The sequence below is a fragment of the Dama dama genome, chromosome 5 (genome assembly GCF_033118175.1).
Source record: "Dama dama isolate Ldn47 chromosome 5, ASM3311817v1, whole genome shotgun sequence".
Taxonomy (NCBI): Eukaryota; Metazoa; Chordata; class Mammalia; order Artiodactyla; family Cervidae; genus Dama; species Dama dama.
This window is the reverse complement of record NC_083685.1, coordinates 10840193-10867648: the sequence shown is the minus strand read 5'-3', so window position 1 is coordinate 10867648 and position 27456 is coordinate 10840193. Positions and strand designations below refer to the sequence as shown.

General features: G+C 40.8%; 2 protein-coding genes and 1 non-coding gene across 3 annotated transcripts in view; 2 read left to right on the top strand and 1 right to left on the bottom strand.

Annotated features, from left to right (window-relative positions):
- Window positions 1-7626, top strand: part of TMEM116 (transmembrane protein 116) — a 51756-nt gene extending 44130 nt beyond the window's left edge. The window contains exon 11 of the mRNA XM_061141790.1: window positions 7512-7626. Within this exon, the coding sequence (XP_060997773.1) occupies window positions 7512-7529 (18 nt within the window). The 3' untranslated portion in view covers window positions 7530-7626. The remainder of the gene's footprint in view (window positions 1-7511) is intronic.
- Window positions 7627-7670: 44 nt separating this feature from the next.
- On the bottom strand, window positions 7671-26604 carry LOC133055503 (disintegrin and metalloproteinase domain-containing protein 1a-like). The gene is made up of 3 exons (XM_061140694.1): window positions 26415-26604; window positions 17168-19790; window positions 7671-9125 (listed from the first exon to the last, which is right to left on the bottom strand). The coding sequence occupies exons 1-2, from the start codon at window positions 26602-26604 to the stop codon at window positions 17248-17250; spliced, it is 2733 nt and encodes a 910-aa protein (XP_060996677.1). The 3' UTR covers window positions 7671-9125; window positions 17168-17247.
- Window positions 20994-21100, top strand: LOC133058037 (U6 spliceosomal RNA). The gene has a single exon (XR_009693162.1). It is a non-coding gene; the product is annotated as a U6 spliceosomal RNA (small nuclear RNA).
- Window positions 26605-27456: the final 852 nt, after the last annotated feature.

Genomic DNA, 27456 nt, shown 5'->3' with positions numbered 1-27456 from the left:
TGATCTCTGGTTCTGCTGCCTTTTCTAAACCCAGCTTGTACATCTGGAAGTTCTCTGTTCATGTACTGCTGAAGCATAACTTAAAGGATTTTGAGCATTACCTTGTTAGCATGTGAAATGAGTGCAATTGCACAGTAGTTTGAGCATTTTTTTGGCATTGCCCTTTTTGCAATTGGAATGAAAAGACCTTTTCCAGTCCTATGAGTTTTCCAAATTTGATGATATATTGGGTGCAGCAATTTAACAGCATCATCTTTTAGGATTTTAAATAGCTCAGCTTGAATTCCACCACTTCCTCTGGCTTTGTCTGTAGTAATGCTTCCTGTTTGTAGTAATGCTTCCACTTGACTTCACACTCCAGGATGTCTGACTCCAGGTGAGTGACCACACCATCATGGTTATCTGGGTCATTAAGACACTTTTTGTATAGTTCTATGTATTCTTGCCACCTCTTCTTAATCCTTTCTGCTTCTATTATCCTTACCATTTGTACCCTTTACTGTGCCCGTTCTTGCATGAAATGTTCCCTAGATCTCTCCAATTTTCTTGATGAGATGCTAGTCTTTCCCATTCTCTTATGTTCCTCTGTTTCTTTGCATTGTTCACTTAGGAAGACTTTCTTATCTCTCCTTGCTGTTGTCTGGAATTCTGTATTCAGTTGGATTTATATTTCCCTTTCTCCTTTGTTTTTTGCTTCTCTTCTTTTCTCAGGTATTTGTAAAATTTCCTCAGACAACCAATTTGCCTTCTTTCATTTCTTTTTCTTTGGGATAGTTGTGGTCACTGCCTCCTATACAATGTTATGAACCTCTGTCCATACTTCTTTAGGAACTCTATCTACCAGATCTGACCCCGTCAATCTGTTTGTCACCTCTACTGTATAATCATAATGAATTTGATTTAGGTTTTACTGGAATGGCCTAGTGGCTTTCCCTATTTTCTTCAATTTAAACCTGAATTTTGCAATAAGGAGCTCATGATAGGAGCCATGGTCAGTTCCAGGCCTTGTTTTTGCTGATGTGTAGAGTTTCTCCATCTTTGACCACAGAGAACATAATTAATCTTAATTCAGTATTAACCATCTGGTGATGCCCATGTGTAGAGTCGTCTCTTGTGTTGTTGGAAGAGGATGTTTGCTACAACCAGCATGTTCTTTGGACAAAACTCTGTTAGCTTTTGCCTGCTTCATTTTGTACTCCAAGGCCAAACTTGCATGTTACTCCAGGCAAGTTACTTCCTACTTTTCATCCCAGTCCCCTATGATGAAAAGAACATCTTTTTGGGGTGTTAGTTCTAGAAGGTCTTGTAGATATTTGTAGAACCGTTCAGCTTCATCTTCTTCAGCATTAGTGGTGGGGCACAGATGGGGATTATTGTGATGCTGAATGGTTTGCCTTGGAAACAAACCAAGATCATTCTATTGTCTTTGAAATTGCACCCAAGTACTGTATTTTGAACTCTTCGAGGGCTACTCCTATTTCTTCTAAGGGCTTCTTGCCCACCATAGTAGATATAATGGTCATCTGTATTAAATTTGCTTGTTCCCAACCATTTTAGTTCACTGATTCCTAGATATTGACATTCACTCTTGCCATCATCTCCTACATGACCATGTCCAATTTGCCCTGGCTCATGGACCTAACATTCCAGTTTCCTATGCAGTATTGTTGTTTAGAGCACTGGACTTCACTTTCACCTGCAGACATCCATAACTGAGCATTGTTTCTGCTTTGGCCCAACCTCTTCATTCTTTTTTTTTTTTTTCTCTTCATTCTTTCTGTAGCTATTTCTCCACTCTTCCCTTGTAGCATATTGGACACCTTCTGATCTGGGGGGCACATCTTCCAGTGTCCTGTCTTTTTGCCTTTTCATTCTGTTCATGGAGTTCTTGAGGCAAGAATACTGGAGTGGTTTGCCATCCCTCCTCCAGTAGACCACGTTTTGTTAGAACTCTCCACTGTGATCAGTCCGTCTTGGTTGGCCCTGCATGGCATGGCTCATAGCTTCGTTGAGTTACACAAACCCCTTCACCACAACAAGGCTGTGATCCATGAAGAGGAAGATATGCATAACCAGGTAAGGACCATTTACCAAAATGTAATGCCAAGCAGCATATTAATTAGTGAAACAGTGAATGTATTTCCACTTAAAATCTCTTTGGTTTTTTTGTCCTAGACAATTTGAATTCTACTTTCAGTGGATTCTACCCAGCATGTGGTTTTGTCCTTTACTTTTTAAAGTCATAGGTCCCAGACTCCTCTGGTCCCTTCACCCCTTAAAATCAACCCCTTGCATTCTCCCCAAAATTGAAATGTCAAAAACTTCAGTTTCAGGAACTTCTTTTCAGATTGGCTCACTATAGTTTCCAGTGAGTATCTGTTGGATATTTGGGTTTTTCCTGGTTTCAGGTGCAGAAGATGTCCTATCACTTCTCTCTACTTTCTCTGTGACAGTTACTAATATCACTTGGATTTTGAAGCTATTAAACCATATATTGGGGTTTGTAAGATGACTTATCATTTTTTGGTGTTTGTAGGGTTTAGTTTTTTACCATCATAGTGCTTTATCTGTTTTTACGCTGTGAGTTGAGATTTTTTTTTTTAATTGCACTACTGTTGCCACCCTCTGCAAATCTTCCTTCCTTATAATTAAATATGTTTCCTAGCCTTTAAGAAATTGAATGCTACATCTTGTGGTAAATCAACTTTTTCCATGCACTATGATATGGAGCCTTACTGAAAGGTTTTTTTTTTTAACTTAGAAAACCCAAATTCAGGCCTCAGTTTGGTTATTTGCGGATTTTGATATTTTTGTCATTTAATCTCTTTGAGCATCAGCTTCTTGTTTATAAAGTGGAAATAATATCTATATGAGCTTTACTAATGATTCAATAGCATTTGTAAAAATGCTTTGTAAAATAAAAAGTGCTACACAGATAAAGATACTATTATTAACTTCCCTCACATAGTCTCTTTTGACAAAACTTTTCTAGGATTTCCTTTTTTTTTTTTTTTTAAGGCTTTATTGAATTTGTTACAACATTGCTTCTGTTTTATATTTTAGTTTTTTGGCCCCAAGATATGTGGGATCTTAGCTCCCCAACCAGGGATCAAACCTGTACCCCCTGCATTGGCAGGCAAATTCTTACCACTGGATTGCCTGGGGAAGGCCCTAGAATTTCCTTTTTCCCATGCATTTTTCCAAAGTTTTATTTATTTGCTTATTTTTTTGAGGTACAGTTGATTTACAATGTGTTAGTTTCTATTATACACCAAAGTGATTCAGTTATACATGTATGTACATATTCTTTTTCATATTCTTTCCCATTATGGTTTTTTTTTTTTAGTGGAATTTTTTTTTTTAACTTTTTTTTTTCCATTTAGCCATTATGATTTATTATGGGATATTAAATGTAGTTTCCTGTGCTATACATTAGGACCTTATGTTTGTGTATGGTAGTTTGTATCTGCTAATCTCAAACTTCTCATTCATCCCTCTCCTTCTCTCTTTTCCCTTTGGTAACTATAAGTTTGTTTTATATGTGTGTGAGTCTGAAAACAGTTTCGTAAATAGTTCATTTTGTGTCATATTTTAGATTCCATATATAAATGATATCATATGGTATCATATGTTTTTCTTTCACTCAGTGTGACAACCTCTAGGCCCATCCTAGTTGCTGCAAATGACATTATTTTTATGGCTGAATAGTATTCCATTGTGTGTATATATATATAATATCTTCTTTATCCATTCGTCTATCAATGGACACAGGTTGCTTCCATGTCTTGGCTATTATAAATAATGCTGCTGTGAACAGTGAAGTGCATGTATCTTTTTAAGTTAGAATTTTGTCTGGATATATGCCCAGGAGTGGGATTTCTAGATCATATGGAAACTCTATTTTTAGTTTTTTAAGGAGCCTTCATGCTGTTTTCCATTGTGACTGTGCCAATTTACATTCCCACCAACGTTGTGAGAGGGTTAGCTTTTCTCCACACCCTCTCCAGCATTTATTATTTTTAGACTTTTTAATGATGGCCATTCTGACTGATATGAAGTGGTACCTTGTTGTAGTTTTGATTTTCCTTTGTCTGCTTATCAGTGATGTTGAGCATCTTGCCATGTGCCTGTTGGTCATCTGTGTGTCTTCTTTGGAGAAACATCTATTTAGTATTTCTGCCCATTTCTTGATTGGGTTGTTTGGTTTTTTGTTATTGAATTATATGAGCTATTTATGTATTTTGGAAATTAAGCCCTTGTCAGTTTCATCATTAAAGAATATTATCTCCCAGTTCATTGGTTGTATTTTTAATTTTGTACATGGTTTCCTTTGCTGTTCAAAAGCTTTTAAGTTTGATTAGGTCCGATTTGTTTATTTTTGCTTTTATTTCTATTGCCTTGGGAGACTGACCTAAGTGTGGCTATGATTTAGTCAGAGAATGTTTTGCCTATGTTCTCTTCTAGGAGTTTTATGGTTTCAAGTGTGATATTTAAGTCTTTAAGCCATTTTGAGTTTACTTTCGGTTGTAGTGTCATGGTTGGTTCTAACTTCACTGATTAATATGTACTGTTCAGCTTTCCCAACAGCACTTGCTGAAGAGACTGTCTTTTCAAGACACATATTTAAACTGCAGCCTGATTGACATTACAAGTTTTGAGTGAGACTACCTGTAACTGTTTCAAAGTATCCTATAATGCCTGACATAATCATTTAGCATTAACATTTTGGTATATATTGGAAGTCCTCTTAACTTTTACTTACCTGCTTATTTCATTAACTGATGTTCTCCATACTTTCTGTAAAACACAGTGATAATCACAACTCACTGGACATTTAGCATTAGTAGGCTGTACTTTAATACCTACTTTCCTCATGTATCTTGTTTCCACCAAGTACAAGGTTATGTTTATTTCCAAACGTTTTTGTGCCGGTTGTACTTACGACTACAGTACGTGTGACTATAGTACTTAGTATTGTACCTAATTACCCACTCTCTGCCTCAGCTCCTTCCACCTCAGCTTTTCCTATGAATTTGTCTATTCTAGGCATTTAATATAGATGGAATCATACAATTTGTGTCCTTTTCTGACTGACTTTTTTCACTTAGCATGATATTTTCAAGATTCATCAATACTGTTAAGTTCAGTTCAGTTACTCAGTCATGTTGCTGACTCTTTGTGACCCCATGGACTGCAGGACGCCAGGCCTCCCTGTCCATCACCAACTCCCGGAGCTTACTCAAACTCATGTCCATCGAGTTGGTGATACCATCCAACCATCTCCTCCTCTGTCGTCCCCTTCTCCTCCCGCCTTCAGTCTTTCCCAGCATCAGGGTCTTTTCAGATGAGTCGGTTCTTCACATCAGGTGGCCAAAGTATTGGAGTTTCAGCTTCAGCATCAGTCCTTCCAATGAATATTCAGGACTGATTTCCTTTAGGATGGACTGGTTGGATTTCCTTGCTGTCCAAGGGACTCTCAAGAGTCTTCTCCAACACCACAGTTCAAAAGCATCAATTCTTTGGCGCTCAGCTTTCTTTATAGTCCAACTCTCACATCCATACATGAGTACTGGAAAAACCATAGCCTTGACTAGATGGACCTTTGTTGGCAACGTAATGTCTCTGCTTTTCAATATGCTATCTAGGTTGGTCATAACTTTTCTTCCAAGGAGCAAGCATCTTTTAATTTCATGGCTTCAGTCACTATCTGCAGTGATTTTGGAGCCCAAAAAAATAAAGTCTGTCACTGTTTCCATTGTTTCCCCATCTGTTTGCCATGAAGTGATGGGACCAGATGCCATGATCTTAGTTTTTGAATATTGAGTTTTAAGCCAACTTTTTCACTCTCCTCTTTCACTTTCATCAAGAGGCTGTTTAGTTCTTCTTTGCTTTCTGCTAGAAGGGTGGTGTCATGTGCATATCTGAGGTTATTGATATTTCTCCTGGCAATCTTGATTCCAGCTTGTGCTTCATCCAGCCCAGCACTTCTCATGATGTATTCTGCATATAAGTTAAATAATCAGGGTGGCAATATACACCCTTGATATACTCCTTTCCCGATTTGGAACCAATCTATTGTTCCATGTCCAGTTCTAACTGTTGCTTCTTGACCTGCATACAGATTTTTCTGGAGGCAGGTCAGGTGGTCTAGTATTCCTGTCTCTTCAAGAATTTTCCATAGTTTGTTGTGATCCACATGGTCAAAGGCTTTGGCATAGTCAATAAAGCAGAAGTAGATGTTTTTCTGGAACTCTCTTGCTTTTTCGATGCTCCAACAGATGTTGGCAATTTGATCTCTGATTCCTCTGCCTTTTCTAAATCCAGCTTGAACATCTGGAATTTCACGGTTCACCTACTGTTGAAGCCTGGCTTGGAGAGATTTGAGCATTGTTTTGCTAGTGTGTGAGATGAGTGTAGTTGTGCAGTAGTTTGAGCATTCTTTGGCATTGCCTTTCTTTGGGACTGGAATGAAAACTGACCTTTTCCAGTCCTGTGGCCACTGCTGAGTTTTCCAGATTTGCTGACATATTGAGTGCAGCACTTTCACAGCATCATCTTTCAGGATTTGAAATAGCTCAACTGGAATTCCATCACCTCCACTACCTTTGTTTGTAGTGATGCTTCCTAAGGCCCACTTGACTTCGCATTCCAGAATGTCTGACTCTAGGTGAGTGATCACGCCATCGTGATTATCTGGGTCATGAAGATCTTTTTTGTATAGTTCTTCTGTGTATTCTTGACACCTCTTCTTAATATCTTCTGCTTCTGTTAGGTCCATACCATTTCTGTCCTTTATTGTGCCCATCTTTGCATGAAATGTTCCCTTGGTATCTCTAATTTTCTTGAAGAGATCTCTAGTCTTTCCCATTCTATTGTTTTCCTCGATCACTGAGGAAGGCTTTCTTATCTCTCCTTGCTGTTTATGGAGGGAGGGTTATGAACTACTCATCTACTCATTCCAGAATAATTGTCTGCAGCCATGACATGTATTATGGGGGTGTAATAAACAAGGTTAACTATTTTGACAGCTTTATATACAGCAGAAGGTTGAAAAATTATTTTAAAGCTGTTCAGCATTTTCATTGGTGGAGGAAGATCGCTTTCTTTTTTTTTTTTTAAAGAAAACATTATAGTGAGATTTTGGTTCACCCACCCAAAATGACAAAGCTCTACTCAAGAATGAAATTTGAGCCCATAGCTAACATTATGCTCAGTGGTAAAAGGCTGAAAGCTTTTCCTCTAATATCAGAGCCAGCAAAAGGATGCCATACTTTCACCACTTTTATTCAACATAGTATTAGAAATTATAGGCAGAGTGGTTAGGCAAGAAAAAGAAGTGAAAGGCATTGAAGTCAGAAAGTAAGAAGTAAACTTGTCACTACTTGCAGATGACTTATTACATATAAAAGAGCCTTAAAGACTCCACCAAAATAGTGTTAGAACTAATAAATGAATTCAGTAAAGTTGTGGGATACAAAATCAATATACAAAAATTTGTTGTGTTTCTATAGGTCAATAAACTGTCATAGAAAGAAATTAAGAAAAATAATCCCATTTACAGTTGCATCAGAAGGAATTAAAATACTTGGAATGAAGTTAACCAAGGAGGTGAAAGACCTGTACCCTGAAAACTATAAGACATTAATGAAGGAAATTGAAGAAAATACAAATAATGGAAAAATATTAACCCTTTATTAAATGTACTTATGAGTTGGAAGAATTAATATTGTTAAAAGTCTATATATTACTACTCAAAGAAATGTGTAGATTCAGTGCAGTCACTATCAAAATTCCAATAACATTTACCACAGAAGTAGAATGAACAATGCTAAAATATGTATGAAACCTTTAAAGACCCCACATAGCCAAAGCAGTCTTGATAAAAAAGAACAAAGCTGGAAGCATCATGCACTCAGATTTCAAACTATATTACAAAGTTGTAGTAATCAAAACTATGGTACTGGCGTAAAAATGGATGCATAGATCAATGGAACAGAATAGAATGCTCTTACATAGAAAGAAATAGAAATAAACTCACACATATATAATCAATTAATTTACAAGAAAGAAGCCAAGAATATACAGTCAGAAAAGAACAATCCTTTCAGTAAATGGTGTTGGGAAAATGGAACAACCACATGCAAAGGAATGAAACTGCATCATTATCTTATGCCTACACAAAAATTAACTGAAAATGGATTAAAGATGTGAAAATAAAATCTGAAACCATAAAACTCCTAAGAAAAAGCATAGACAGTCAGCTCCTTGACACTGGTTTTTTGGATTTGACACCAAAAGCCAAGGTAACAAAAGCAAAAACAGGTGGAACTACATCAAACTAAAAGGCTTCTTTCTGCATGGCAAAGGAAATCATCAACAAAATGAAAAGACAACCTATCCAAAGGAAGAAAATACTTACAAATCATGTATTTGATAAGGGATTAATGTCAAGATATGAAAAGAACTTTGTCAACTCAATAGCAAAAAAAAAAAAAAAAAAATCCAATTTAAAAATGGACAGAGGATCTGAATAGACATTTTTCCAAAGAAGACATAAAGATGGCCAACAGGTCCATGAAAAGGTGCTCAACATCACTAATCTCAGAAATGCAAATCAAAACCACAATGAGATATCACTTCACACTTGTTTTCAAAATGACAACAAATAAGTTTTGGCGAGGATTTGGAAAAAAAAGGAACACTGTTGATGGCTATGCAAACTGGTGCAGCCACTATGGAAAGCATTATGGAGGTTCCTCAAAAAGTTAAAAATAAAAGTACCATATGATCCAGCAGTCCACTTCTGGACATTTATCCAAAGGAAACAAAAATGTCAACAAAGAAAGATATCTGCACCACCATGTTCATTGCAGCATTATTTACAGTTGCCAAGACATAGAAGAAACTTAGGTGTCATCTATCAGTGGATGAATGAATTAGAAAATGTTATACAGGACTTCTCTGGTGGTCCATTGGTTCAGACTCTGCATTCCCTCTGCAATCCAAAGCCTCATCACGGTGGTGAGGAAACAGGTCTATAAAATCATTTCTTTAATCTCTCCTATTCAGCTTCTTCCAAATGGGCGATCTGGGGATTCTCTCATCATAAGGGGGCCACCATTTAGCTGAAACAGAAAAAGGAGCATGCCTTAATGCCACTAGAGTATGCTTAATGAAGCCTGCAAATTTCTCCCTCCCTTTCTTTCCTTTCCCCCTCTCCCTCTCCCTCTCCTTGTTCCTTTCAAGCTCACTTCAAAAGCTGACCTGAATCTCCAGCAGAGACCCTGAACCAGTCCAACCCAGAGCTTAGGGCCCAGAGATGCACCACAGCAATGATTTGCATCCCCACGTTATACTCACATTGCTCACAAAAGCCAGTAGTTCTACCTTCTGCTGTGATACACAGTTGTTGAGAAGACTTGACTTTAGCTTCAGACAGACCTGCTCTGACACCTGTCTACCCTTCTCACCTACCATGTGACCTTAGGCAAATTGCTTAACCCCTCAGGTTCTTCATGGGGAGAGTGGGGCCAGTGACAGTGGGTACCTCAGAGGACTATTGTGGAAATGGTGAGATAAAATATGAAAGTGCTTAGAACAGTGCCTGCCACCTGGTCCATGCTCAGTCAACTGTAGCTATAATACTTGATGTGGAAACCACAAACCTCTAGTGAGAAGACACCCAACGTTGGTGAACTCCAAGGAGCAGGAACCCTACATCATGAGTCTCATATCTATAGTATCTGAAACATTTAAAAGACTAGTTCCCGCCACAGAGGTAAAAGGACAGTGTGTGGGCTAATTTGGAGTTAACCACTCCTTGGAACTCAAACATTCTAATGGGGATTTTTTGTGGCCTGAGCAATACATGCAAAAACACAGGTGTCATTTTAAAACACAGTGAACTAAAATGTGAAACAGTGACTACCCAGCAACAAGCCAGGAACACCTGCTGGTGTCTGTTAGATGCTACCACGTGGCACAAGCCTGTTGTTTCTTCCTGTATCATTGAGTAGATAAACTTTTTCATGTGACTAAGATACTAGTTGTCATCACAACTTCCAAAAAAAAAGACTCCATTTTCCCGATGCAAGGGGCCCAGGTTCAATCCCTGGTGAGGGAACTAGATCCTGTGTGCTGCACCTAAGACCCAACACAGCTAAATTTTAAAAAATGTTACATACACACACACACACAAAAAAAATATTACTCAACCATAAAAAGAGGGAACTCTTGCCGTTTGTGAGAACATGGATGGACTTTGAAGACATTATGCTAAAAAGTTACATAAGAAAGACAAATACCTTATTGTATCACTTATATACATTTCAAAGACATCACTTTGCTGACAAAGGTCCAACATAGTACTATGGTCTCTCCAATAGTCATGTACAGATGTGAAAGTTGGATCATGAAGAAAGCTGAGTGCTGAACAATTGATGCTTTCCAGTTGTGGTGCTGGAGAAGAGTCTTGAGAATCCCTTGGATATCAAGGAGACCAAACCAGTCAATCCTAAAGGAAAACAACCCTGAATACTCATTGGAAGGACTGATGCTGAAGCTTAAGCTCCAATACTTTGGCCACCTGATGCAAGGTGCCAACTCATTGAAAAAGACCCTGATACTGGGAAAGACTGAGGGCAAGAGAAGGGGGTGACAGAGGATGAGATGGTTAGATGGCATTACCGATTCAACAGACATGAACTTGAGCAAACGCCAGGGGATGGTGAGGGACAGGGAGGCCTGGCGTGCCACAGTCCATGGGATCAGAAAGAGTCGGACGTGATGTAGCAGCTGAACAACAACAACATTTCTAAAAGAAATGAAACAAAAAGTTGAACATACAGAGAACAAATCAATGGTTGCCAGGGGTGGGGTGGGGGGGATTGGTGAAATGGATGAAGGTGATCAAAAGGGGCAAACTTCCAGTTAAAAAGTCCTGGGAATATAATATACAGCATGGTAACTATGATTAATACTACTATATTGTGTATTTGAAAGTTGCTCAAGTAGTGGTAGTGGTTTAGTTGCTAAGTCATGTCCGACTCTTGCAACCCCATGGACTTTAGCCCACCAGACTCCTCTGTCCATGGCATTCTCCGGGAAAGAATACTGAAGTGGGTTGTCATTTCCTTCTCCAAAAGTTGCTAAGAGTAGATCTTAAAAGTTCTCAACATAAGAAAAAAAAATTTGTAATGATGTGTGGTAATGAATGTTAACTAGATTTATTATGGTGATCATTTCACAATATATACAAATATGATCCCTGGGTTTGGAAGATCTCCTGGAGGAGGAAATGGCAGCCCACTCCAGGAAGATCTCCTGGAGGAAGAAATGACAACCCACTCCAGTATTCTTGCCAGAAGAATGCTATGGACAGAGGAGCCTGGTAGGCTACAGTTCGTGGAGGCACAAAGAGTCAGGCATGACTGAGCATCTGAGCAACCCCTACCATAGTCTATCTTTGATTGGCGTGTGGGGTTTTATAAACTTTTAATGTCTTATTTGTCTGTTTATAAGTAATTTAGCAGTATTGAATCTGAGCAAGATTTTGGTTGTGTTAGGGAGTGGCAAGAGGCATCCTGACCCAAGAATGAATTTGGCCCTATATTTTAAGGTTAAATCATTCAGTTGGTAAACACTTACTAAGCATGTACAATATGCTGGGCCCACAGCATTGAATAAGATGGTAATCTGCCACACCATAATGGATATAATAGGAAGAAAGACATTTTCATCAATAATGACTACACAATTTGTGGATTCATATGTAGTAGAAGTTAGTTAAGGCCATTTTGAAGGTCTTCCCTGTCACTTTTTACTGAAGGAAACAGTTCAGGAAGTATTGGAAATTGTACATTGAGTCATACTTTGGAAAATATGCAAATACCACTACTTACTAGCTCTAAAGAAAATTCACCTTGGTCTGTTTCCTCATGAAAGATGGAGGTTTCATAGGGTGGTTAGGAGGATTAAATTAAGACAATGAATATAGTGTGTTTAACACAGTTCTTGGCACAGAATGAATAATGTTAATATTATACTTGCTTTGTGCTTTCTTCACAGAGAAGTATCTACTAGGTCTAAAGCTATTACTTGTAATTGGAGAGATTCCTTATGATGTCAGCCAACAAGTTGTTTCAATACAGAAAAAAGGAAAAATAGAAATGATAAAATTTTAGTTTAATACATATACTCAGCACTGTGGTAGAGGCCTCTGTACTATATAAAATAAGTATAAATGCAGTTTTATAACTAGATGATGTTCATCAGACATGACACATCTGAAGGTATGAAATTCATCCAAGGAATATTAGTAAGAAGGGAATTAAAAAAAAAAAGAAGGGAATTAAACATTCTCTAGGAGAAAAGGGGGGCTTTCCTGGTAGCTCTGCTGGTAAAGAATCCACCTGCAATTCAGGAGACTCTAGTTTGATTCCTGGGTTGGGAAGATCCCCTGGAGAAGGGATATGCCACCCACTCCAGTCTTCTTGGGCTTCCATGGTGGCTCAGATGGTAAGAATCCACTGCAATGTGGGAAACATGGGTTCGATCCCTGGATTGGGAAGATCCCCTGGAGGAGGGCATGTTAACCCACACGAGTATTCTTGCCTGGACAATCCCCATAGACAGAGGAGCCCGGCGGGCTACAGTCCACGGGGTCACAAAAAGTTGGACATGACTGAGCGACTAAGCACAGCACAATACAGGGGGAAAAGGGCCACCCAAGATGGAGAGGTCATGGTGGAGAGTTCTGACAAAATCTGATCCATTTGAGAAAGGAATAGAAACCACTTCAGCATTCTTGCCTTGAGAACCCCATTAAAAGTACGAAAAGGCAAAAAAATATGACACTGAAAGATGAACCCCTCAGGTTGGTAGATATCCAATACGCTTACTGGAGAAGAGCAGAGAAATAGCTCCAGAAGGAATGAAGAGCCTGAGGCAAAGTGGAAACAGTGCCCAGTAGTGGATGTGTCTGGTGGTGAAAGTAAAGTCTGATGCTGTAAAGAACAGTGTTGCATAGCAACCTGGAATGTTAGGTCCATGAATCAAGGTAAATTGGAAGTGGTCAAACAGGAGATGGCAAGAATGAAGATCGACATTTATAGGAATCTGTGAACTAAAATGGACAGAGATGGGCAAATTTAATTCAGATGACCATTATATCAACTACTTGGACAAGAATCCCTTAGAAGAATGGAGTAGCCCTCATAGTCAACAAAACAGTCTGAGATGCAGTCCTTGAGTGCAATCTCAAAAACAACAGAATAATCTCAGTTCATATCCAAGACAAACCATTCAGTATCACAGTAATCCAAGTCTATGCCCCAACGGCACTAATGCCAAAGAAGCGGAAGTTAAATTGTTCTATGAAGACCTACAAGACCTTCAAGAACTAACACCAAAAAAAGATGTCCTTTTCATCATAGGGAAATGGAATGCAAAAGTAGGAAGTCAGGAGATACCTGGAGTAACAGGTAAGTTTGGCCTTGGAGTACAAAATGAAGCAGGACAAAGGCTAACAGAGTTTTGCCAAGAGAACATGTTGGTCATAGCAAATACCCACTTCCAGCAACACAAGAGATGCCTGCACATGGGCATCACCAGATGGTCAATATTGCAATTAGATTGATTATATTCTTTGCAGCCAATGATGGAGAAGCTCTATACAGTCTGCAAAAACAAGACCGGGAGCTGACTGTGGCTCAGATCACAAACTCCTTATTGAGAAAATCAGGCTTAAATTGAAGAATGTAGGGAAAACCACTAGGCCATTCAGGTATGACCTAAATCAAATCCCTTACAACTATACAGTGGAAGTGACAAATAGATTCAAGGGATTAGATCTGATAGAGTACCTGAAGAACTATGGACGGAGCTTCATGACATTGTACAGGAGGCAGTGATCAAGACCATCCCCAAGAAAAAGAAATGCAAAAAGGCAAAATGGTTGCCTGAGGAGGCCTTACAAATAGCTGAGAAAAGAAGAGAAGCTAAAGGGAAAGGAGAAAAGGAAAGGTATACCCATCTGAATGCAGAGTTCCAGAGAACAGCAAGGATAGATAAGAAAGCTTTCCTCAGTGATCAATGCAAAGAGAGGAAAACAATAGAATGGGAAAGACTAGAGATCTCTTCAAGAAAATTAGAGATGCCAAGGGAACATTTCATGCAAGATGGGCACAATAAAGGACAGAAACGTTATGGATCTAACAGAAGCAGAAGATATTAAGAAGCGGTGTCAAGAATACACAGAACTATACAAAAAGAGATCTTAATATCCCAGATGACCTCAATAGTGTGATCACTCACCTAGAGCCAGACATCCTGGAGTGTGAAGTCAAGTGGGCCTCAGGAAGCGTTACGGCGAACAAAGCCAGTGGAGGTAATGGAATTCCAGCTGAGCCACTTCAGACCCTAAAAGATGATGCTGTGAAAGTGCTGCCCTCAATATGCCAGCAAATTTGGCAAACTCAGCAGTGGCCGCAGAACTGGAAAAGGTCAATTTTCATTCCAATCCCAAAGGTGATGTCAAAGAATGTTCAAACTACCACACAAATGCACTCATTTCACATGCTAGTAAAGTAATGCTCAAAATCCTTCAAGCTAAGCTTCAACAGAACGTGAACCAAGAGCTTCCAGGTGTACAAACTAGATTCAGAAAAGGCAGAGGAACCAGAGATCAAATTGCCAACATCCGTTGGAGTGTAGAAAAAGCTAGAGAATTCCAAAACAGAATCTACTTCTGCGTCATTGACTATGCTAAAGCCTTTGACCGCGTAGATCACAACAAACACTGAAAAATTCTTAAAGAGATGGGAATACTAGACCACCTTACCAGCCTCCTGTGAAACCTGTATGCAGGTCAAGTAGCAACAGTTAGAACCAGAGGTGGGATAATGAACTGGTTCAAAATTGGAAAAGAGTATGTCAGGGCTATGTATTGTCACCCTGCTTGTTTAACTTATATGCAGAGTACATCACATGAAATGCCGAGCTGGTAGAAACACAAGTTGAAATCAAGATTGCCAGGAAATATATCAATAACCTCAGATATGCAGATGACACCACCCTTATGGCAGAAAGTGAAGAGGAATTAAAGAGCCTCTTGAAGGTGAAAGAAGAGAGTGAAAAGCTGGCTTAAAACTCAACATTCAAAAAAAAAAATGAAAATCAAAAAAAAGATCATGCATCCAGTTCCATCACTTCATGGCAAATAGATGAGGGAACAATGGAAACCATGACAAGCTTTATTTTCTTGGGCTCCAAAATCACTGCAGATGGTGACTGCAGTCATGAAATTAAAAGACACTGGCTCCTTGGAAGGAAAGCAGTGACAAACCTAGACAGCATATTAAAAAGCAGAGACATTACTTTGCCCTCAAAGGTCCACATAGTCAAAGCTGTGGGTTTTGCAGTAGTCATGTACAGATGTGAGAGCTGGACAATAAAAAAGGCTGAGCATCGAAGAACTGAACTGTGGTGCTGGAGAAGGCTCTTCAGAGTCCCTTGAAGTGCAAGGAAATCAAACCACTCAATCCTAAAGGAAATCAACCCTGAATATTCACTGCAAGGACTGATGCTGAAGCTGAAGTTCCAGTGCTTTGGCCACTTGATGTGAAGAACTGACTCATTGGAAAACACCCTGATGCTGGGAAAGATTGAAGGCAGGAGAAGGGGACAGCGGATGAGATGGTTGGATGGCATCACCAGCTCAGTGGACATGAGTTTGAGCTAACTCCAGGAGATGGTGAAGGACAGGGAAGCCTGGCGTGCTGCAGCCTATGGGGTCATACAGAGTCAGACATGGCTGATTGACTGAACAATAGCAAGGAGAAAAAGAGATGTTTTTGTTAAAAAGGGAGTATGGCTAGGGACTTCCCTGGTGATTCAGTGACTAAGAATTGGTACTTCAAATGCAAGGGACGTGGGTTCAAGCATTCAGTCAGTGGTCAGGGAACTAAAATCCCGTATGCTGCTAAGTGCATTCAAAAAATTAAAAAAACTAAAAATGAAAACTGGATTGAAAAAAAAAACTGTGTTTTTTATTCTTGGATACATTTGATTTTTTCACTTTAAGTCCACATATACTTCTACAAGAATGATCCTTGTAATAAAGAGTTAAAGAAAAGGAATAAAAAATGGAAACAACAAAAGAAGGGGAGTATGTCTATAGCAAGGACCTGGAGACCCTGGGAAATAATGAATTGAATATGTAATATATCAATGTTAAAACAGCTTTCCTGGTGGTGCAGTGGTAAAGAATCCACCTGCCAGTAACTCCATGGCTGATTCATGTCAATGTATGACAAAACCCACTGCAATGTTGTGAAGTAATTAGCCTCCAACTAATAAAAATAAATGAAAAAAAAAAAAAAAGAATCCACCTGCCAATGCAGGAGACAGAGGAGACTTGGATTTGATTCCTGGGTGGGGAAGATCCCCTGGAGTAGGAAATGGCAACCTACTCCAGTATTCTTGCCTGGAGAATTCCATGGATAGAGGGGCATGGTGGGTTACAGTGCATGAGGTCACAAAGAGTTGGACACGACTGAGCACACTCACCATCTGCCAGAATTGAAAAAGGACTGAAACACTAGCCCCTTGACCCTGGGGCAATTGGGGTCTTCTGACTTACTGGATATAATCCACCCCACAGAGTCCCAGAAGAAAACAGACTCAATAATTATACCACATTGAATCTGAAGAGATATCTAATCTGAATAGGGTTTTATTTTTTGCTTTAAAAAACTCATTTCTTGAATGCACATTTATAAAAGGCCATATTAGAACAATGAGTCACATAAACAGTTGTTCTTACATAGTAGGTAGCTGTTGCTTGAAAATCCAAGTGATAATAGTAAATGCAGGTACAAATAGTGGTATACATCAAACAACTTAGATGAAAGATGGAATTTCCTGAAAAAGATTCTGGTACCTGGAAAAATTAGCCCAAGACAAGGATGTTGATGTCAATAGACGCATGTGAAGAGTTCAAATTTAAATGTGGAAAAGCTGTAAGTATTTAATGTATAATTAAAACCATAAAACCTTAATGACTAAAGTGAGTGACAAAAGTGATAGAATCCCTCCTCCTACAATAGTATATTTTTATAGAGTATATAATCATAGTCAGAGCCACTGGAGTTATCAATTCCCACTTCACCTTTGCTTCAGTGAGCCTGTCGTTCCCACTCAGTGCTTGAGGTGTTTGATGTATTAGGCTTCTTTCTCCCATTGCTTGTCTTATGGCTCTGATTCTTCCTCTTCCTCTTCTTCCTCCTCTTCCTCCTCTTCCTCCTCGGCCTCCCCTTCTGGAGGTGCCTCTTCCGGGACAGCTGCTGCCGCGGGAGCCTCTGCCGCGGGAGCCGCTGCTGGGACAGCTGGTTCCTCTTTTGGTTCAGCAGCTTCTCCTTTGTCCTTTTTACGACACATGCAGGCACAAAGAATTATAAGTAGTAATAATAAGATCAAAAATAATGCAATTAATGAGGTTAACGTGCCTACGATAGAATTAGTGGCTGAGGGAGCGGTAGCATTTCCGCCACCTTCAGACTCCGTTCCGCTATTAACCGAACTAGGGGTGCCACTGTCCACACTACCACCACTTCCTGGGTTTTTGCAGTCAGGAGGGGAAAAACCATCATCGCAATGGCAGTTCTTTTTATTGTTGCAAACTCCTTTCTGGTTACACTTTACCTTTATATCACAGTCGTACCCAAGAACACTGACATCTGAGCAAGTGAAGTTCATGCAGACTTTCCGTGAGCCACAAAGACTGCCCTTCTTTGTATCTCCAGAATCTGGGACATCCTGAACACCATACAGATCCATGGACCAGCAATAGTCATCTGCATAAGGGGTCTGAAGCAATGTATAATTGACTTCAGTCTCTGGTACCCTTTGAACATTTGTACATATCATTTTCCCACAAAATATATTCTCATTTTCACATCTAGTATATGCTGAGCCACCGGCACTGGGAATACCACAGTTTCCAAATCTGTTCCCTTTTCCATTAAATGACCGAAAACAGTCTTCTGAAGCAGCTTTTGCCGGATACCCATACATTTCAGAACACTGAGCATCAGCAGACCTGCATTGACCCTGAACACAGTAGTAAGCACCCTTACATAGTGAACCATCGAGCTTGTAGGTGTCTGGGGGACACTCCCCAGAGGTACCAAGACAAAATTCTGGAAGGTCACATTCTCCTGAAGCAGGACGGCAACTGTGTCCAGTTTGTTCATATTGGCATGTAGCATTACAGCAGGGTCCAGGATAACACAGTGCAGTCGGCTTCAGTTTACATGATGTGTCACAGCATTTGTCCACGTCACATGCACTACCACAGTCACACTGCTCATCTCCTTCTACAATGCCATCTCCACAGTTCGAATCCCTCCGTAAGCGGCCTTTGTGCCCAGGCTTGTTAAACAGGCAGGCCCCCTTGTGTTCCCAGAGGAACTGGTGGAAGGAGTCAGAGCTGCAGTTGCTGAAGCCACTTTCTTTAGTGATGTTTTCACGCATGAGGCAGAAGGGCCTATCTTTACAAATGCAGGCCGAATGGTCGTGCCGAATACCCAAGTTGTGTCCAAGCTCGTGGACCATGAGTGCTGCAAACAGGAGGACATCCTCGTGGTGGAAGGATTCCACAGCTGCTGCAAAATCACTTGAGCAGGCACCACCGAGAAATGCCTGCCCCATACCCTCTTTAGGATGCTGTCCCACGATCATGTGGGCAACATCATGCTTCACACGATGGAAGAGCTTCTCTTGTCTCCAGCTGTTGAAATTCCTGAGTGCAACTTGCAGGTCCATGGGGACCTCTGTGAGGTCCCCCTCAGTCCAAATCTCCATTCCAGCCAGCACCACCTCTGTGTTTATTCCCCTTGTGAAGCTGTTGGCCAGAGCTATGATGTCCATTACTCTCTGGACTGTCTGATTGACGTCACCACCCCACATTTGGAACTGCTGGTTGTTGACCACGACAAACATCTCCACGTACTTGGTACGTGACCACAAGTCGGATGGCACCTGCAAGCTGTGAGGCCTGGCCCTCTGTGGTTGCTGGCTGGTGGACACCACTTGGCTGTCCTTGGACGTGACGCTACAGGAGACTTGAGCTTCGTGGCCCATGGCATACAACACGTGCTCAAACCGTTTGGAAGAGAGCATGGGCTCAACACCATAGGATTTGTCCTCCTTAATCAGGAGGCCTCTGAGGCCTGAACAGGTGTTGACAGAAACAAAAGAACCTGGGACTCCTTCTATGTAGCCTTCGTAGTGACAGTCCTGCGAGATGAGAGGCATCTCTCGCCCCAGGATGCCATTGTGGTAGCTGAAGACCGGGAAGTTATCCACAAAATAGTCTCTCTTCACTGTCAGGTGAATCAGCTGCCTCTGGCCCTGCATAAATAGCATATAGGAGAGCTTTTCCGCTTGGTCTTCCCTTGCTTCCACTGTCAGACTCTTGGGAATGACTATTTCATAGGAAGAGTGATATAGTGAGCCCAGGTCACAGTACAGGCTTGGCAGAGAAATCAGTGCCAAGAACAACAGGATCCCCAACCTGGCACGTGAAAGTCCTCGCACCAGGGCCCGCCTCAAGCCCTTCATCTGAGGCGCCCAAGTGTGAAGCACTCGGATAGCCTCAGACATAGCCACCTGCCTTTTCAGTAGAGAAGGCAGTATAGAGGCAGAGTCTCTCACAGACGCTGCCACTGACGTGGCCCTGGAGAGTCGGTTGATGATGCAGGGCTTGTGTCCAGCAGCAGCAGCTGCTCTCCCTGACACACAGACTGTCTGTCACAGGTACTCACTTCAGATCTGTGCTGGCTGCACAAAGGGTGGCTCTTGCCTGCCTCTCAGAGGTCAGCCTCTGGCTGTGTCCTTCCTAGGCTTTCGGGTCTTTCTGTTATGCTTCAGATAGTGTCTTTTCTCTGTGACTCCCCTCCACACCCTCAACTCTAGTAGTTAAGGTCTTCCTGACATTAGGAAGCGCTGTAATCATGAAGTGGGACTGCAAACTCTTAAAGTGCAAGGCTGTACCTTGAGAAAGGAAACAAAACCTCCATGCCTTCCTCAACTGTACCGCAAGGAACACCCCTCCCCCACTCCTCCTATCGTCCGTTGCTCAGCTGACTCCTAATGTTCTAGACCAGGAGGCTTGGAGGTCTTCAGTGGGCACACTCCATTGCCCATTTCCTCTCTTCTAAAACTCTTGTTCTGTATCACATGGACATTGTAACTAGATGTAACATGGCATTATAGATGCAATGCACAACAGACCAATCTGTCAGATAAAGCCAGTGTGGTACCTGCCTTGTGCCCCCAGATAGATAAACCCGGGTGTGCTGGTCACCCGTGGGACAGATGACATTCCCTACTTTTTAAAAACATCATCAGAATTCAGTTTCTCAAGTTCTGTTTATGACACGGTGTGTATTTATAACACTAAAAGTGTGTATGGGAGATGCCAACAGAGCAGTCTCCCCTGTGTGCAGTTATCATGGGCACCTTGGTTGGTAAGTATCTCCAGACCTATTACCTGGGCTGGTCCTGGCATAGCAGCATCTTAAGACCATGCTTGTTGAAGACTAGGAATCCTGAAGTCTCCCCTGTGTTTGTTGTATATGACTTCCGTGTGTTCGGTGGCCACTTCTGTTTGTTCCTCCTTATACCCTCTCCCAGGTCTAGAAGAGTGCTTGTTCAAGAGTAGACGAACAAGAATCATTGAATGAATAAATAGCTCCCAGGTGTGGTTGCTGCAGTGTCTCATTTGCTGTATCTTCTGTGTTTCTACTTGGCTTCGTGCCTGCCCTGAATATCTGTAAATGTCTTCAGAAAAACCCACGAAAACCGTGCCGCCACAGACATGATCTCAAAATGTACTTCTTTCTACATTTTGCTGTTCAGTTCACTCTCCTAATTTCTTCTGGCCTCATATTTCACTGAGAAAAATATTAATAGAAGCAATCAAGACTACCTCCGTGCTCACTTCGGCAGCACATATACTAAAATTGGAACGATACAGAGAAGATTAGCATGGCCCCTGCGCAGGGATGACACGCAAATTCGTGAAGCGTTCCATATTTTTATGAAATAAAAAACTGAGCTCTTGTTTTTCAAAAAAAAAAAAAGACTACCTCCACATATAGACACTAGCTGAGTCCACTAGCTGTATCTGAATGTTCCCCCCACTGTCGTGAATAAATTGTCCTTGCTCCAGTCTAAGACCAATCCTTTTACTTGTGTGTGGAGTGTCTTTCCCTTTTAATTTCTCATGGACTACACTCTTGCATTTCTCCCTTCTCTCTTTTACATCTTCAGCATGTGTTTGTCTGCTGGATCCAGTCTTATTATTTGCTGTAATTTTCTCACCTTTATAAAACCATCCCTCTCAGCCCACATCACCTTCCAGTCACCATCTAGTTTATTATCCTTTTCTTTGTTTTACAATGAAATTCTTTGAAAGAGTGTACAGACATTCTGTTCCAATTTGTATCACTCCTTTATTTTCTTAAGTTTTTTATTTTGATTCCTAACACTGTCACAAAATATGCATAAAACATAAATGTGCTTTTCAGTGAATTAGTAGAATGAAAACAGTTAAGCCAGACACAAAAGGACAAATATCATGTGATCTCATGTATATGAGATTCCACAAATACGCAAATTCATAGAGACATGCAGAATAGATGTTACCTGGGGTGGGGTAATAGCAGAATGGGGAGTTCTTGTCTGATGGGCGCAGACTTTCAGTTTGGGGTGATGAGAAGTTCTGAAAGTGGATATTGATGATGGTTGCACAACAGTATGAATGAACTTAATGCCAATGAACTGTACACTTAAAAATGGTTAAGATAGTTGTTTAATGTTGTGTGTATTTTACTGAAAAAGATAAACAGGAAAGGAGGGAGAAGGGGAGAGAGAAATAGCTGTGTAAGTACAACTCCTGTGAGGTAATCTAAGTTTTAGCTTCATAGAAGTCATCTATGTGCCATTGCCAATCACATGCCCTCCTGCTTCAGTGAGATCATTATCTTGTCCTTATGGTAACTACTTCTTCACCTTCTTGATTGTTTTTGCTTTCTAAATGTGTGCTTCCCAAAATTATGTTATTTTAGTTTAGTTATCTTTTAATAATAGCTTTATTGAGATGTAAAGTCATACACCAGAACACTCATCCTTCAAAGTGTAGTTTTGAGCGGTGTGTGTAGTGTGTTCAGAAAGTTATGCAGTTGTCGTTCCAAGCAATTTTAGAACATTTTCCTCATGCCCAACTCCCCTTTTCATTCATCGTCACGCTCCATTCTCAGCTCCTTCCGGCCCTGGTTTCCACTGCTCCTTTTCCTGTCTCTATGATTTTTGTCTATTCTGGATAGTCCATAGCAATGGAATCCTGTATTGTAGTTGTAGTCTTCTGTGACTGGCTTATTTCACCTGTTTTTCCACATCATCACTGGAATTTGTTATTTGCCTTTTTGATTGCAGTGATCCTAGTGGAAGTAAGGGGGTATCTTATTGCAGTTGTGATTTGCAGTTCCTTAATAATTAGTGCTGTTGCAGTTTTTCCTATTCTTATTACTCTTTTATATATTCATTGGATAAGTGTCTATTCACATCATTTGCCTTTTTTAAACAGGGTGTCTTTTTCTTTTTGAGTTGTAAGAGTTCTTAATATTTCTTGGGGTTAGTCTCCCATTAAGTATATAAGTTGTAAATATTTTGTCCCATTCTGTGGGCTTTTTCATTTTCTCAATGGTTATCTCTTAGAGTAGAAAATTATTTCACCTTTCCTTCTGATTTTTTTATTCTGTTAAAACATTCAGAACATAAAATATATCATCTTAATCATTTTTAAGTATACACTTCAATGGTATTAAGTACTGTTAACTGTTGTGCTACCATTATCACTGTCCATCTCCAGAACTCTTTTTATTGTGTAAAAATGAAAGCCTATACTCATTAAGTATAAAAATCCCCATTGTCTGCTCTCCCTCAGCCCCTAGTAACTACTATCCTACTTTCTCTCTGTATGATTTTACTACTCAAGTAGATCATTTAAGTGGGATCATACAGTGTTTATCTTTTTGTAAACCACCTTATTTGACTTAGCATAATATCCTCAAGATCCATCCATGTTGTGGCAGTTTACAGAATTTCCTCTCTTTTTATGGGTGAATAATATTCCATTGTATGTATAGCCCACCTTTTGCTTCTCCAGTCACCCCTCCGTGGGCACTCAGGTTGCTTCCACCTTTTAGCTGTTGTGAATAATGCTGCTTTGAACATTACATGTATGGACATATAAATCTCTCTTTGGAATCCTGCTTTCCATTCTTCTGGGCTTATACCTAGAAGTGAACTTGCTGGATCACATGGTCATTCTATTTTTAATATCTTTCAGGAGCTACCGTACCATTCCACAGCAGTTCCAGCATTTTACCTTCCCACCAGTAGGGCCCAAGTGTTCCAGTTTTCTCCACCTCCTCTCCAACACTTGTTCTTTTCTGCTTTCTTTTGTTTTTGTAGTGGTCATGGTAATGGATATGAGGTGGTATCTCACTGTAGTTTAGATTGACATTTCCCTAAGGATGAGTGACACTGAGCATCTTTTCATATGCAAAAGGTCATTTGTGTATCTTCTTTGGAGAAATTTCCATTTGAGTCCTTTGCCCATGTTTTGAATCAGGCTGTTTGGTTTTTTGTTGTTGAGTTTTAGGAGTTTTTGCTATATATTTTAGATAGTAGTTTCTTATCAGATAATATGATTCGCAACTATCTCTCTCATTCTGTGGGTGGCCTTTTCACTCTGTGAATATATAGTAATTTTGGATGCACAAAATTTAAATATTTTCCTAAAGTCCATTTTGTCTGTTTTTCTTCAGTTGCCTGTGTTTTTGGTGTCATAGCTGAGAAACCTTTGCCAAATCCAATGCTGTGAAACTTTTGCCTTAGGCTTTCTCCTGTGAGGTTTACAGGAATACAAGTTTCCTGAATGGGGATTCTCCAGGGACCTGCCAGACACGCAGCTTAGTAGTGATGCTATGGGTAGGCTTTTGAGGGAGCTCCAAACTGTTGTGTCCATTCTACCAGGCTGCCTGTTTTCACAGCCATTGTAGTTGAGATGATGCAGTTGAGTTGTACTTGAGATGACTCGTGGGGACCTGAGGAGAAGACTCTGGGAGTAGGGTAGTTAAAAGTTCACACACCTTGCGGCTCTCACCAAGATTCAGCTATTTTGTTGTTCTATGACTTAGACAGTTTCCACACTTGCAAAAAAGTTGATGTTGACTGTTTTTGCCAGTGTTACCACTGCTTTTATGGAGGAGGAAGCTTCTGTAGACCCTTATTTTGACCTTTGGGAAGTGCTTCCCATTTTCCCTCTTCACTTGATATGAAGCCGGATGAATGCAGTGTTAATGTAAAGCCTCTTTAGTTCCACAGTAGTATTTCAGTTTACTTAGTACTTTTGTGTGCCACTGTGGTTCATTCCTTTCCGTTGCTGTACTCCTGTATTTCTCTGTGTGGATCTGTCACAATTTAACGTCCATTGTATTATCTGTGAATACAATGTGGAGTTCTTTTGGAATACTGTGAAGTGTGCTTCTGTGTCCATTATTATCTAGTAAGAGGATGCAGATGTCAGGGTATTCAGTATATGCTATTTCAAAGTGGCATGCCAGTTTACATTTGTAAAGCAGTTGATGAGAGTTTCCACTGTCCTACAGTAATACTTGGAATTTTCCTTCTTCTGTAATCAGTCTTGTGAGTGTATAGTGATATCTCCCTGCGGCTAGATAGTCTGCATTTCTCTGAATACTAAAGAGGATGAACACCTTCACAAATGGTTTTGGGCCCATCTTTTGTATTTTGACCACTGGAATAAGCTTTTACCCCCATGCATCCACCCAAACTGCCAGCTTCAGGATGTCAGTGGATAAACAACTATCCATTGTCAAATCAAATGATCAACACGGGGCCCTCAGGCTGTGGACCTAGAAAGAGTCATGATGGACAGGGAAGCTTCGCGTTCTGTAGTCCATGGGGTCACAAAAAGTCAGACACAACTGAGGGACTGAACTGAACTGAACTGAGAGAAGTAAATCAGTCAGAGAAGGAGAAATATCATACGACATCCCTTTTATGTGGAATCTAAAATGATACAAGTGAACTTACAAAGCAGAAACAGACTCACAGACTTTGTAAAGGAACTTATAGTTGGCAGGGGAAAAGTTGGGGGGGAAGGGATAGTTAGGGAGTTTGATATGGACATGTACACACTACTGTATTTAAAATAGGTAACCAACAAGGACCTGCTATATAGCACGTGGAACTCTGCTCAATGTTATGTGGCAGCCTGGATGGGAGGGGAGTTTGAGGGTGAGTGGATACATGTATATGTACCACTGAATCCTTTCCTCTTCACCTGAAACTATCACAGCATTGTTAATCTGCTATACCCCAATACAAAATAAAAAGTTAAAAAACACAAACAAAAAGATAATGCATATGTTCTGACATACTTTTTAAAAGAATAACTGTCTGCTGGGTGGAAAATAGGCTCTTGTGTGAGAAGAGACCAGTTAAAAACTTTTGAAGTTGTCTAGAAGGGGGTGATGGTAATTTGCAGTGCACTGGAGAGTTGAAGGTGGTGGTAATGGGTTACATTTTGGATATGTGTTGAAGGTAGGGCCAAGAGAATTTGTAGATTCCCTGAGTTTGTGATGCTGATAGCTCAGCTTCCCTGTACACTGATGCCAAATCAAATCTCAAAGACAGAGTTTTGAGTGAAGTAGAAAAGAGTCGCTTTATTGCTTTGGCAGGCAAAGGGGAACACAGTGATCTAATGCCCTCAAAACCAAGTGTCCTAACTTGGGGAAGACAGTGACAAGTTTTGTAGTAATTGTTCAAAAAGGGCATGATCAGCTCACGGGCATTCTTCTGGTGGGTTGATGGTGAGGTAAGTAGGAGTCCACATCACTGACCTTCAGGTCCAACTCATCTGGTGTCTACATGCTATAGGCAATAAGCCATCATTAATCATTAACTCTCCCACCTCGAGAGGGCTTCAATATCTGCAGAATAGCTCGAAGATACTGTTGTGTGTATCCTTTGATGGGGAGACAGGACCTTGCCCCAAGGCTGCTCTTGACTGTTTTTCCTTGGTTTCTCATTCCCACCCTTCCCTAATAAGCAACTGTTCAAATCTGTCCATTGGAACTTAGGGAAGGTCATGGAGGCTGACAGAAGGCTGTTTCCTGTCATCAAAGCAATGGGGGATACAAAGGCCTTGTGCCCAAGAGCCCTACAGGGCCCTGCACTGTACCATTTGTAGAGTAGAAGTCCTCTAGAAACACAATCTTCTCTTGGTTTTCAGGGAAACACTCTCTTGGTGTTACCCCTACCACACTGGCCAGTATTTCTCTCACTTCTTTCCTGAATTCTCCTCATCTCATCATCATCTACACAGAGGGCACCTTGGGGCTCAGTCCTCACTGGGTCCTCAGATCTCTTCCCTTCTCTAGCTGTACTCATGCCCTTGGCAGTGTCACCTTGTTCCATTGCTTGGGATATCATCTGAACACTGACAGCCATCACATATAGAGAAGTCTGGCTGACTTCTCTCCTGAATTCCAGACTCAATCATCTTACTGCCAAGCTGACATGCCCATGTGGGTGTTTAATGGGCATCTCAAACTGAATGTGTCTGGTGCATGCTCTCTCCACACTCATCCCCATCTCAATAAAGGGCAACTCTCTTCTTGCAGTTGCTCAGGGAAAGCTACTGGAACCATCCTTCCTTTCTGCCTTTCTCTCACTCTCTTTATCTGCTCCATCAGCAAATCCTTATAGCTCTACCTTACAGTATACCCAAATTCCAGCCTCTCCTCATCACCATCACTACAGCCATCCTGCTTCCAACATTGCCCACTTGGCAAATCACAGGAGTCTCTAAGGGTTCTCCGCTTCTGCCTTTCCCCTGTCCCTGCCTGTTCCTGACTGCCATAGCACATGGACTGATCCTTCAGTGCTTCTCAGCTCTGTTCACTCCTTTGCTAAAACCCTTCCCTACTTCCCATCTCTGATGAAATAGAAACATAATTCCTTTCCAAGTCTTCATGTGTCTGGTCTCCTGTCAGCCCTCACACTACTCTCCGTGATGCTCACTGTGTCCAGATATACTGACCTTCTTGCTGTTCTTCAAACATGCCAGGCGTGCTCCCATTTCAAGGCCTTTTCACTTGGAGTTCCCTCCCCCTGATTTGCTCTTCCCCCTGATATCTGCAGAGCTTCTTCCCTCACTTTCTGCATGTCTCTCCTCCAACATCACTTTATCAGACAGGACTTCTCTGACCATTGGCCTAAAATAGCACTGTACACTAATAGCATCACTCTTGTTCACCTTGCACGACTTCATGGCGTTCCATCACACACATCACAGCCTGG

What these genes read in the sequence shown, in the direction of transcription:
- LOC133055503 (XM_061140694.1), bottom strand. Translation starts at nt 26,604, where the DNA reads ATGGCTGTCAGTGTTCAGATGATATCCCAAGCAATGGAACAAGGTGAC. An exon ending in GAGAAATACTGGCCAGTGTG is followed by an intron (nt 19,791 to 26,414) that starts GTAGGGGTAACA and finishes TCTGTGTGTCAG; the next exon opens with GGAGAGCAGCTGCTGCTGCT.